The sequence below is a fragment of the Ranitomeya variabilis genome, chromosome 5 (genome assembly GCF_051348905.1).
Source record: "Ranitomeya variabilis isolate aRanVar5 chromosome 5, aRanVar5.hap1, whole genome shotgun sequence".
NCBI classification, from domain to species: Eukaryota; Metazoa; Chordata; class Amphibia; order Anura; family Dendrobatidae; genus Ranitomeya; species Ranitomeya variabilis.
Window position 1 is genome coordinate 76,380,710 of NC_135236.1, and position 13,690 is coordinate 76,394,399.

The following is a 13,690-nucleotide window of genomic DNA, read 5'->3' on the forward strand; positions in this document are numbered from 1 at the left end:
GTAGAGTCAAGCTGCCCAAACCACAGGCAGCATGAATCAGACACAGATTGCATTGAAGTTGTGCGCTTGCTGCTAGGATGACTAGCCCAAGGTAGGTCCCGGTGGCTTCTCTCCACCCTTCTCCATGAATGTATATTGATGAGGGGGGTAACACTCCACTGTCTGCAAACTGAGATTCTGGTCCAAGTCATATTGCAAGGCTCGTTAAAAAGAGATATTTACTTTTAGGATCGTTGTTTCCAACAGATGGCGCTAGAGTTCTAGTCTTCCTCTCTGAAGAGACAATTAGCATATTTAAAGGGAACCTACCACCCCGTTTTTTAAAGATTAGATAAAAATAGTGTGAAATAGGGGCAGAGCTGGGCTTTACATTACTGCTTTTTTGGAGACTTTATTTCCCCGTTAGGCCGCCGAAATACCTTTGTGAAGTGGCCGTTTTGTCCTGTCACTCAAGTTGGTCAGGTCGGATGGGCGTGGTTAAATAGCGGTTCCTCCCCCCTGCTTCTCGGCGTGTCTTTCGTAAACGCGATCTGTGAATGGCACAGATCGCGCTTTTTCTTAACAGTTGCGCATTGAATTTGCCTCCGGCGCCTGCGCATTATGTTTTGCCCAACTGTGGGCATAGCATATTTTACATCACTGCGCATGCGTGGGTCGTAACTTTAGCCTTGGTGCCCCTGAAGTGATCATATGGGCATAGTGTTTATCTGGATGCCGGTAAAGTTTTCTCAGCCCGAACTGCGATTTTGGCACCAAACTTACGCTCGCAGCGTAAAAAAGTCAAAATATTCGTGACTATTGGCGATTTTTAAGTCAGTCTGGGCCAACTCCGCCAACTTTTCGAAAAGTAAATGGAGCTAGGGCAGGACTAAGTTCACCTTAAGAATTAATCATCAGCTACACCAGTTCCCGGATGGAGGAACATTTCAGGTGGAGGGACACACGGCAGTCGAGTAATTTAAGTGTGTTAATCCAACCGAAGGAGGGCAATAAGTGGCTGCAAGAGACGTCTGGTCTTTTGGGAAAGAGTAGGATTGAGCATACCTCCCAACTTTTGAAGATGGGAAAGAGGGACAAAGTTTGTGGCGCGCTTTGCGCGCCGCGGCAAATTTTAGGCCACGCCTCTGACCACACCCATTCATAATTAGTCACACCCATATCCACATCCCAACCACACCCATTTAGCACTGCCGATCACACTGTTTCATATACAATAATTATAAACAAAAAAATATGGCCACACAGTGCCCCATACTGTATAATGGCCACACATGATGCTCCATACTGTACGATGACCACACATGACGCTCCATAATATATAATGACCACATGACGCTCCATACTGTATAATGAACACACATGATGCTCCATACTGTATGACCGCACATGATGCTCCATAGTGTATAATGACCGCACATGATGCTCCAGACTGTATAATGACCGCACATGATGCTCCATACTGTATAATGACCGCACATGATGCCCCATACTGTATAATGAACACACATGATGCTCCATACTGTATGACCGCACATGATGCTCCATACTGTATAATGACCGCACATGATGCTCCATACTGTATAATGACCGCACATGATGCTCCATACTGTATGACCGCAAATGATGCTCCATACTGTATAATGACCGCACATGATGCTCCAGACTGTATAATGACCGCACATGATGCTCCAGACTGTATAATGACCGCACATGATGCTCCATATTGTATAATGACCACACATGATGCTCCATACTGTATAATGACATACAGGCACACAGCTCACACACAGGCACGCAGCTCACACGCACGCAGCTCACACACGCACGCAGCTCACACACGCACGCAGCTCACACACGCACGCAGCTCACACACGCAGCTCACACACGCACGCAGCTCACAAACACATGCAGCTTTGACACAAATGCATCACACACGCAGCCATCACACACACGCAGCCATCACACATACACACGCAGCCATCACTCACACACACACACACACGCAGCCATCACACACACACACACACACGCAGCCATCACACACACACGCAGCCATCACACACACACGCAGCCATCACACACACACGCGCGCAGCCATCACACACGCAGCCATCACACACGCAGCCATCACACACGCAGCCATCACACACACGCAGCCATCACACACACGCAGCCATCACACACACGCAGCCATCACACACACGCAGCCATCACACACACGCAGCCATCACACACACGCAGCCATCACACACACAGCCATCACACACACAGCCATCACACACACACAGCCATCACACACACACAGCCATCACACACACACAGCCATCACACACACACAGCCATCACACACACACACAGCCATCACACACACACAGCCATCACACACACACACACAGCCATCACACACACACACGCAGCCATCACACACACACACACACGCAGCCATCACACACACACACGCAGCCATCACACACACACACAATCTCCTCTGTGATGCAGGGGCGGCTGATGTCCATGTGCAGCTCTCTGCTGAAGTCTTCAGTCTCCTGCTCACAGCTCTGCACTATCCCGGCACCTCCCCCGTCTCTCCTTCTCTGCCGGGATAGCAGCTAAGAGCAGAAGCCGGAGCTCCGTGCACACAGTACACACAGCCAGAGGTAGTGAATCGCTGACCTTTCTTCTTGATTGCTGCAGGCTCTCTCCTTCAGCGTGGCAGCGCCGCACAGGGGGCGGGAGGGGGGGGGGTGTGTGTTGCGCGGGCGGTCAGGAGGCAGCTTTTATAAAAAAAAAAAAAAAAAAAAACAGGCTGGCTCTCTCTACGTCCCGGAAGTGGGCGGGGCTTCACCGGCGGCCGCAAATTCGGGATTTTAAATGCCCGAAGCGGGACAGCGGGACCCCGGTGCCAAAGCGGGACTGTCCCGCTGAAATCGGGACGGTTGGGAGGTATGGGATTGAGCAGTCTGATCCCACCAAGAAGGCGCAGGGGTTACTCTTCTAGTTTGTTGGTACATCTGTGGGATCTTCCGAAGTCACCCATCTGTGGCAAGCTGCACCCACCGGTATCACCCTCAGCCCCATTACATGCATGTACCGCCCGGCCGCCTGCAATAAGAAGAAATCCTTGCTGCACGAGAGCGGCTGTACACGTCTTTGTTGCCATCTGTTTCCAGCTGGACAGAGATGTCCGGACTCCACCTCTACAAAGGTCTTATTGTATTCCAGAGGCCGTAAAATCACATTAGACTACCACCAACATTCCTGACGTGTTTCTGCCAGATCCAAAGCCTGTTCCTAGGCGTCTGCAGCACTGACCCACCGTATACCGCCAACCACAAAACAAACATATAACCGACTTGTAAGCAAAAAAAAAGACTTGAGACTGAGCGTAACTCATCCTCCCCAGGTCTAAGGCAAAGCCTCTGTGGCCAGAGAGCTTAGCACAATTGCTTTTTTTTTTTTCCAGTTTATTTTGTAAACTGTGTTGTCTGCATACAATAGTTTTTTTGTTACCCTGCAGCTATTAATCTTAAACAGGACTATTTATTGCTTCCTATGCTACAGAATAGTAAAGTATCTTTAAAAAATTGTATGATGATGGTCGGTATGGCATGCGATTTTTTTCTCACACCCATTAGATTTCAGAGTAAATTTGCAGCATGCCGTATACAGCTGAAAAATATGTACAGAGGTGTGTGCCTGATAACATTGCAGAAAAACACAAATTATATCCATTATTTTCCAATTCTACCCATATGTATTAAAATTAGTGATTAGGACCCCAACACGTTACACCACCATGGAAGTTTTAAGTAGTAGGAAAAAAGTTTTTCCTTTTTTCTGCTATCCAAATCTGGGGTGCATCTTATAGTATGCGATTTTTGCAACACATCGGGGAAAAAAAAAGCATGTTCAATTTTTGTTTAGTTTAATTTTATAAAAGACACACTCACTTTTTAGCAAGATTTATATTCTTGCTAAAAAGCATGTCTTATGGTATGAAAAATATGGTATATAAATTACTTAGTAATTCACTAATATATACATTTATATATTTTTTAAATTCTCTATCGGAAGGAAAAATAGTTTAACTGCTGAAAAGCAGAGGTGGAGAAGTGGAAAAATTTGGTTGCTCGGCAAGAAGATAAAAACAAAGGCGGTAAAACAAGCAAATCTGCAGTAAATATGTTCAGAAAAAAAAAACACTACCTGTGAAGGAGCATCATGGCAGCTTTACCAGAAACTGATTTAATTAGGGTATGTTTATCTATTTCGATTTTAATTCTAGGAGAAAAAAAAAATCTCTCCTTCAAAAAAGAAAAAACACTTGAGCTACCCTATAAAGTTATTACTCCACAGCAAGTGACCAATGGATGCTCATTAGCTTTATGACACATTAGCATTAACGATACATAAGGCGAGGTAATACAAATAACTCAGAAATGTCCAAATTTGGGTCAAGGAGCTGCTGCAGTTCTCGTGTAGCTATAGACAGCAGTATGTGTTATAGACTCCATTGAGTCATTTAAGAGAGTTTTCTTTAGACAAAAACAAAACACCCTATTAAAAATTATTTAGTTAACAGAGGGGAGTCCCGATAGGATCCTCATCTCAAAGAGTTGTTGTAAAGAGTGTCTCTGGAGGACCTGTCAAATAGGCACTGTGTAATGCTTCACTTAACCTGCGTTGGTGCTGCAGGGAAACTTAACACTTCCACCAGGTTTCTTCACAGAGAAATCAGCTGATCGCCGGGGGTCGCAGAAGAAAGAGACTTTGCCATCGGCCTATTCTCAGGAGACTAACAAGTAAACAGTGTTTTTACCTGTAAAACCAGATTTGCACACACAGTCGTATCTGTTGATCCCATCCCTGCATTCACCATATTCACATGGGTTGCTGGCACAGTCATCGTAATTGTATTCGCAGTTAACACCTACAATACATGACAAAAGATCATTTACAAGATGAACCGGTCATAGCAGACTCCTTGTTATGAGCTGGATATGGTCTCGCCTCATAATTCCTCCAGGTCATATGATAAGACATAACATTATTCTTCCCGAATAAGGTGACAGTGACTCAGTGTCTGGAAGATGTTAGGAAGTCAGACATGGAGAGGCTGAACATAGATAGTAGGTGGCCACAAGATGTTCGTGACCAGACCATATCGGCTGAGCCACGCTCCACAAACTCTAACCTGAGGTTCCTGGCTGACAATAACAGAGGTACTTGTTGACCAGATCAATGCATTTTCCTCCATGTAGACAAGGGTTGCTCTGGCATTCGTTAATCTGGTTCTCGCAGCGATAACCGGTGTATCCAGGTTCACAAGTGCAGGTGAAGCTGGCAATGCCATCACGGCACTTTCCATGGTGACATGGGTCAGGAGAGCACTCGTTAATGTTGCGTTCACAGAGAGGACCTTCAAAGCCTAAAACAAAAAAGGGTCAAATGAAAAGGGGTCACTGAGGAATGGTGGGAAGCAGCCAGGGGTGGGAGAGAGGAGAGTCAAGCAGCACATGCCAATATGGTGGAGCCAAAAAGCATAGGATGGCTTTCGTGGGCCAACAACAAAAGAGGACTCTGTGAAAGAGTCAAAAACGAGCAAGGCCATGGGTAAAGTCAAGGGTCAAGCACGGCCACTGGAGAAACACAAGATGAAGAAGCATGAAGCACAGCAAGTTGGGTCCAGCTAGACCCCACGGATTAGAGAGGAAGCGAGAAGAGCAGGCAGATGGGAAAAAAAAAAAGATGGAAATCTAGAGACAGTTCGAGACTTACCTCCCTGAATATATAAAGAGACATCCAGAGAGCGTGAGAGAGAACAGGATACTGCATCAGAGACAGACCCCAGGAGTAAGGAGTTACCCTCAGTCAGCTAAGCCGGAGCGCAGAACTCACCCTCTGCACAGCGACATTCGTAACCGTTGGGTCTATCCACACATTTAGCTCCATTCTTGCAGGGCGTACTGGCGCACTCGTCAATGTCAATCTGACACATGGAGCCCGTGAAGCCTGTTAGGACAATACCGCCATTACTCCAACAGATAAAATTCAGATTTTCTAATAAGTATCCCCCTCTCTCCTGTCCAGGTCATTATCTGGCCAGTGTCTAGGATTCACTGCAGGGCTCATGCTTTTGGTCAGGGACCATCTGGGACATCTGCTTGTGTTGCAGATAAAACCTTTTGGAATGTGGCGAGCGTCTCACGTGGTCATAAATGGACTAAAAGTATACAAAAATAAAAGTGATCTTTGGAAGCACCACCATAGCAAGAAAAAAAAACAAAAAACATTGCAATGGTATGACTAGTGATCCTCAAACCTAGCCTTCAAGAGATTGCAGGTTGCGACAATCTTGTAGGTATCACCCAGACTTCTAGACTGTCAGCACAGAATGAGTGTTCAAGCCAAGTGCAAGCGCTCGGTGCTCCATGGCGGAGCCAAACATTTAAGTCATCTTCCCTCCTACTTGTTTTCCATCTAGCTCTTTCCCCTCTATGGCTTTACAAAGCCAGAGCTGTCAATCAAAGAAGAGAAGGGGTGGAGAGAGGGAAGAAACAAGTAGATGGGAAGGTGCACTTAAAATGTTTGGTCAAGTCAAGGGTGCCTGTGCTTGGTTTGAACAGTCATTCTATGCCAATAGAGTCTATTTAAAAGGTATTCTACCAGTGATGTGTGAACGTGCTGGGATAAGGTGTTATGCAAGCATGCTCATGTTCGCTCATCAATAGATGCTTCCACAATAGGTAATACCTTGTCCCACCACTGGGGGGGTCCCACAATAATGAAATTTGCAATGAATTGGGGTCCCACAAAAATAAAATTCACAATGAATGATGGTAACACATGTGCACCACCCTCATATTCATTATGTATTGACCTGCAAGGTAAAAACAGGCACTTTTGCAGTTTCCAGCTGTTCCTGAGATCTTAACACTTTTGTTTTGTTTACACCTCATTGCCTAGGACACCGACTGCCGCTGCGGTCTAGAATGTAATTATCGTGCTGACGCTGGCCGGCATTAGGAGGCAATAGCACGCGCTCCAGAGATCCTGGTCAACTTCAAAAGGTGCGTTAAAGATAATGAGAAATGAGCTTGTAAGCACAGCACATGTTCTGTTTAGCAGCGGTGGTCGGTCTCCAAGGCAACGAGCTGTAAAAAGTAAATATGGATATGATGTATTCGGTCTCCTCATTAGAACTACTTACCAGCCGGACAACTACACGTAAATCCATTCACCACATCTTTGCAGAGGCCGCCGTTCACACACGGGCTGCTGTCGCACTCGTTGATATTGAGCTCACAGAATGTGCCTGTAAACCCTGACCGGACACAAGATAATGGGAGAATTACACACCCAATAAAACCACGTACGACGTGGATAATAAGCGCGATGTCCTGGACGGAAACGCGGTTAGTAACGCTGCAGATCATCTCACCGGCCATGCAGATACACGTGAACTCCCCAATACGGTCCAAGCAGGTGGCGTCGTTCTGGCACGGGGTGGACAAACACTCATTGATGTCTGTCTCACAGCGAGGTCCAGTGTAACCCCGACCGCACTGACACTGGAAGGAACCCTGCGTATTCACGCAGCGTCCAAAGTGTTCACAAGGGTTGGCACCTTAAAAAGAGACACAGTTTAGTAACAGATCTTCTCAATCCATCTGCCACATCTAAGGACAACCCACCTCAAATCAAACAAAATGAACGGTGATTCATTACCTATTGAACATTCGTCCACATCTTGGTCACAAGCTCCCCCGGTATAACCAGGAGGACATGTACAGATGGCGCGTCCGTTCACTGGGTTAGTGTCACACATGGCGTCCTTATGGCACGGGTTACTGACACACGCATCCTCCAAGTGGCAAAGGAGACCTGTAAAGTCGGGAGTGATAAGTCCATCACCAGTGATAGCTTTCTGCACCAAAGGACAGGAGTGATCGTTACCAAACTAGACTTGACGTATTAGTTGCCCGAAGAAGGGGCATCATCATGACATGAATCTATGACTATAGGGGGCTAAGTTGGCATGGATGTCCAAAACCAAGTAAAAACGACCAGGCTGATCCTGGTACATATTGCCTTTAGGCACTACAATTCCTCCATACCAGTCACAATGTGCCCTTCCAAAATCCATTGCCCCCCAGTCACCCCGCGAAGGAGCACCATCAGTATTGCAGTACAGTCCCCTTACATGGACAAGATCTGCCGTACTCCACGCTTACCAGTCTTGCCCATGGGACATTCACAGTAGAAGGAAGCCACCCGATCATGGCAGGTGGCTCCATTGAAGCAGACGGCGGTGGCACAGTCATCAATGTTCTCGCTGCAGCTTTCTCCTGTCCAGCCGTTGACACAGACGCACGTGTGCCCACCCTGGGTGTTGAAGCAGGTGCCTCCGTTGTGGCAGGCATTGGGCTGGAGCTGACACTCGTCCACATCTTCTGTACAGAACTGACCTGAGGTGAGGAAAGATATTCAGAATGAATATCTAGGAAATTTGGGCTCTAACTTCTCGATATCCATAAATGGGTTTTCCAGTAGTGTTGCTTTGGACCATCTAAGATGTATGAGGGGCCTCCTGACTATTCTCTTATATATGATTTTGGCGGAGAGAAGGATCAGGTACCGGGAACTTCCATTTTGTTTTTCAGGTAGGACAAAGTAAACGTTTGGCAGTGGATTTCTCATCTGTTCGCGTTGTAAATACATGAATGCTCGGCCTAACACTCGTATGTATGGGGAAGTTGGGAGAGATACCAGTCCACTGAATGAATGTACGGATGACAATTATCTCATGGCAAGCTTGTGGTTTTTTTGCTGTACCGGTGGAACTTCTTTTAGCGGGAGGTGGAGACTGATAATCCAATAATAGGTTTTAATTCTAAAATGAATGGATGCCTTTTCATAACACAATATATCTAGTTAAATTAGAAAGTGGACATTGTTAGGGGCCACTGAGCCTAATCTATTTGCTCCAAAGGAATTTTACCCTTAGGCAGAACTAGCAATTCCTCTGCACGGCTGTCATTTACCGTTTACAGCGGTTGATGAATATTCTGCACGCAGTTAATACAATCAATCAGGTTATCGGCAGCACATCACTCTTTTACCTGGGATGATGTGCTGCCGATAGGGGTAATCCCAGCTTAAAGGGAATCGGTCATCACGATTTAGAATGTTAAAATAAAGGTATGACCATAAAGGCGATTTTACAGTGATTTAATAGATCTCTGTAGGGAAGAAATCTCCTCCTGGTTCTTGTTTAATTCACGTTCGAAGTTTTGGTACAATGACCTTTTTATGCATCGGGGTGGGACAAAGGATAGGGTTTTCAGCTCTGCCGTGACCCCTTTGCGTTTGTCCAAGCCTAGCTTCACGCTTGCAGTTGGCGGCACTTCAGCACATTCATCTACCAGTGGTATTCAGCAAAATGGGGCCGGTGGCAGTGTATGCGCAGATTGAGATCTGAATGTAGTCAGTAAAATGGGTCCGGTGGCAGTATATGCGCAGATTGAGATCTGAATGTAGTCAGTAAAATGGGGCCGGTGGCAGTGTATGCGCAGATTGAGATCGGAATGTAGTCAGTAAAATGGGGCCGGTGGCAGTGTATGCGCAGATTGAGATCTGAATGTAGTCAGTAAAATGGGGCCGGTGGCAGTGTATGCGCAGATTGAGATCTGAATGTAGTCAGTAAAATGGGGCCGGTGGCAGTGTATGCGCAGATTGAGATCTGAATGTAGTCAGTAAAATGGGTCCGGTGGCAGTGTATGCGCAGATTGAGATCGGAATGTAGTCAGTAAAATGGGGCCGGTGGCAGTGTATGCGCAGATTGAGATCGGAATGTAGTCAGTAAAATGGGGCCGGTGGCAGTGTATGCGCAGATTGAGATCTGAATGTAGTCAGTAAAATGGGTCCGGTGGCAGTATATGCGCAGATTGAGATCTGAATGTAGTCAGTAAAATGGGTCCGGTGGCAGTGTATGCGCAGATTGAGATCGGAATGTAGTCAGTAAAATGGGGCCGGTGGCAGTGTATGCGCAGATTGAGATCTGAATGTAGTCAGTAAAATAACGCTGGGGGCGGCGCATGCGCTGATTCTGACCTTGGTGAAATACTAACTCAAATCTCAATCTGTGCCTGCGCCGCCACTGCCGCCATTTTACTGAAAACCAACACCATATCCCCACTGCTGTCTAACGGCCCGATTGCTGGAGCCCCACCGAAAACTAAAATGGGGTTGCCAATCCCCTGATTACTCCTCACTGCATGACCAGGGATTTAACAGAGGGGCGGTCGAGCATGCACAGTGCCACTCCATTCATTGTCTATGGGACTGAACTCTGCCGTATCTGTCAGCCCCATGGACATAGAATGAAGCAGCATCCAGCATGAACAGCTACGCCCATTGACTAGCACATTACATAATGGGAGGATCTGGGGGGCTTGGGCTTCCTGTACCCCCAGAAATCAGAAAGGCATTCACCACCAATCATCTTAATAGAAGTCATTTGTTGGAAAGCCCATTTAGGAGTGTTCAGCAAAAGTTCTTCCTCCCACTATGTCGTACTGGGAACCCGTCTTTAAACTGGTTTGTCCATCCAGTTACTCCTGGTTCATGAAAACACTACTAAAAATGTAGCATAGCTGAAAGCATGAGGGAGTGTTTGCCATTTATATAATCTGTACATGTGGCTACATGATTATTTTGTTTCCCTTTAATTTTGCTATATTTAGTATTTTATTATTATTAATAATATGTATTACTATTGTTTTTTTATTATTAATTAGTATTCTTTATAGGTTATTTTTATTAGTAAAAAAAAATTTGGGTTAAAAGTTCTGATGTTTGACCAAGGATGGTGTGGAGAAGACACACATGGATTCTCACCTGTCCATTCTGGAGGGCACTGGCAGTTATAGGTGTTCACGCCATCCACACACGTGCCGCCATTCATACATCTGTGATCGGGGCAGTCATCAACATTTACCTCGCAGTTTGCTCCTTCGAAACCTGCAGGCCAGGGAGAACGACAATAATTAAACCCAACATTGGGCAAAACGTCAATGACTGCCTGGCCCCAGGACATGAGGTTTCTCCAACATCCTTCCTACCCTACCTGGCAGGCAGACGCACTGGTACGCGAGATCCCCGGTTGGTCGGCAGGTGCCACCGTTTTGGCATTGTGATGGTGAACATGGAACGTAGGGCACGTCACATAACTGGCCGGTGAAGCTGTTGGGGCAGCGGCAGCGGAAGGAACCAGGGGTGTTAATACATTGGCCTCCATTCTGGCAGAGACCAAGAGTTCGACATTCATCAATATCCACTCGGCAGCTTCGGCCTTGGTACCCTGGGGGGCATGTACAGTTATAACGCCCGTTCCAGTTGGTACAACGAGCCCCGTTATCACATGGGTTGGAAGCACAGGCGTCGATAAGAGAGCAATCTTGCCCTGTGAGATACAAAAAATATCAACGATGGATGAAGGAACAGATTAATTCCCAACGAGAACACCCTAAGGGATAAAACATTCACCTCTGAAACCCTTGGGACAGCTACATTCATACTGTACAGTGCCACCTTTGATAGAACTCTGGCAGGCGCCACCATTAACGCAAGGAGTTGGCAAACATGGGTCTTTAAATTGGCATTGTTGTCCAATCCAACCAGTTAGACATCTAGAAAAAAAAAATAAAAAGAATGAACTCTTTTAGCTTAGACTTCAACCAAATCGATGAGCTACATCTGGTTCTAAGTTTCCCAAAACTTCCACGATTAGAGAAAATCATTACGTTTCCCCGAATTGCCCGCGGTTGGATGACTCTTTACGACAGTTTACTTTACCGCAGGGCATAGTTGGGTTTTCGAGATTCCCTTTTCTCACACAAATATTAACTCTACGTCTGTATTGAAAAAAAAAAAATCCAGCAAGATCAATGACCAAAAGAGCAAAGATTTCTGGAGGATTTTCTATTCTTGAAAAAGCAAACAAAGAGAGCAAACAGGGAAATACATGGGAAAAAGATAACGATAAAAAAAAAGCTGAAAAGAAAAAAAAAAAAAAAAAAAACGGGGGAAAAAAATTCATAAAATGCACAAATGACGAAAGTGTGAAAAAAGACAGATTTAAGTAAACAGGAAAAAAGGAGACAGAGGAGGGGGTGGATTGAGGAACCAGACACCAAACAGCTGGGATCCTTTGCAGCTCATACTGTAACCCTTTCCAGGTTAGGAGGAGGCTTCACAGGGAATTTGAATATAGGGGTGAAAAGTGTTTTTTTAGCGATAATAAAACTAAAATTTGATTACTACAAAGTCGCAACTTGCTGAGGTTACACAAAAAAAAAGATAATTTTCCGGCTGGAACGAAAACGTTGCAGTAATCTCTAAGGTTTCTTAAAGGAATTGTCCACCAATTACATGCGAATAAAATAAGACATTTTTACACTCCTCCTCCCGGACTAGTGCCGCTCCAGTGATGTTGGCACCGGATCTCCCAAGGTTCGAATGACATTCTTTCAGGATGTGAGTGCTGCAGTCAATCAGTGATCGCTGACTGACTGCAGTGGTCATGTGACTGCACCGGGAGAGCCGACCTAGACATGGCTGGGAGTTTGCCTGTGTGGGAGGGCAGGATATAGAGTAGTATTTATTTTCTATGAGACAAGAAGTTGATTAAAAGGGGATGTCCACTGCTTAAACAGTAACCTGATCATAAAGAATAAGGTAAGGTAACCTGGCAGGAAGTGTTCATTTTCCCTGCAGTGCCGCCACAGGTGAAGCTGAAAATTACACAATTAAGACACCTGCCATTCTGAAGTCTAAAGTACACACCTTGACGCACGGAGCGGCCGACAGTCTCCTATCCCGAACTTACCAGCCCCATAGGACATACAGTCATGGCCAAAAGTATTGCCACCCCTGCAATTCTGTCAGATAATACTCAGTTTCTTCCTGAAAATGATTGCAAACACAAATGAAGGTAATAATACCAAAGAATTTAATTTGTCTTAAATGAAAAAACACAAAAAGAATTGTCCTAAAGCCAAATTGGATATAATTCCACACCAAACATAAAAAAGGGGGTGGACAAAAGTATTGGCACTGTTCGAAAAATCATGTAATGCTTCTCTAATTTGTGTAATTAACAGCACCTGTAACTGACCTGTGGCACCTAACCGGTGTTGGCAATAACTAAATCACACTTGCAGCCAGTTAACATGGATTAAACTTGACTCAACCTCTGTCCTGTGTCCTTGTACCACATTGAGCATGGAGAAAAGAAAGAAGACCAAAGAACTGTCTGAGGACTTGAGAAACCAAATTGTGAGGAAGCATGAGCAATCTCAAGGCTACAAGTCCATCTCCAAAGACCTGAATGTTCCTGTGTCTACCGTGCGCAGTGTCATCAAGAAGTTTAAAGCCCATGGCACTGTGGCTAACCTCCCTAGATGTGGACGGAAAAGAAAAATTGACAAGAGATTTCAACGCAAGATTGTGCGGATGTTGGATAAAGAACCTCAACTAACATCCAAACAAGTTCAAGCTGCCCTGCAGTCCGAGGGTACAACACTGCCAACCCATACTATCCGTCGGCGTCTGAATGAAAAGGGACTGTATGGTAGGAGACCCAGGAAGACCCCACTTCTTACCCTGAGACATAAAAAAGCCAGGCTGG

At 45.7% G+C, this 13,690-nt stretch overlaps 1 protein-coding gene across 1 annotated transcript in view; it reads right to left on the minus strand.

Annotated features, from left to right (window-relative positions):
* Window positions 1-13,690, minus strand: part of NOTCH3 (notch receptor 3) — a 91,594-nt gene that overhangs the window by 20,485 nt on the left and 57,419 nt on the right. The window contains exons 3-12 of the mRNA XM_077262301.1: window positions 11,548-11,690; window positions 11,129-11,464; window positions 10,900-11,022; window positions 8,235-8,468; window positions 7,729-7,884; window positions 7,442-7,627; window positions 7,211-7,324; window positions 5,899-6,012; window positions 5,195-5,428; window positions 4,820-4,930 (exon numbers count right to left, since the gene is read on the minus strand). Coding sequence (XP_077118416.1) covers window positions 4,820-4,930; window positions 5,195-5,428; window positions 5,899-6,012; window positions 7,211-7,324; window positions 7,442-7,627; window positions 7,729-7,884; window positions 8,235-8,468; window positions 10,900-11,022; window positions 11,129-11,464; window positions 11,548-11,690 — 1,751 coding nt within the window. The remainder of the gene's footprint in view (window positions 1-4,819; window positions 4,931-5,194; window positions 5,429-5,898; window positions 6,013-7,210; window positions 7,325-7,441; window positions 7,628-7,728; window positions 7,885-8,234; window positions 8,469-10,899; window positions 11,023-11,128; window positions 11,465-11,547; window positions 11,691-13,690) is intronic.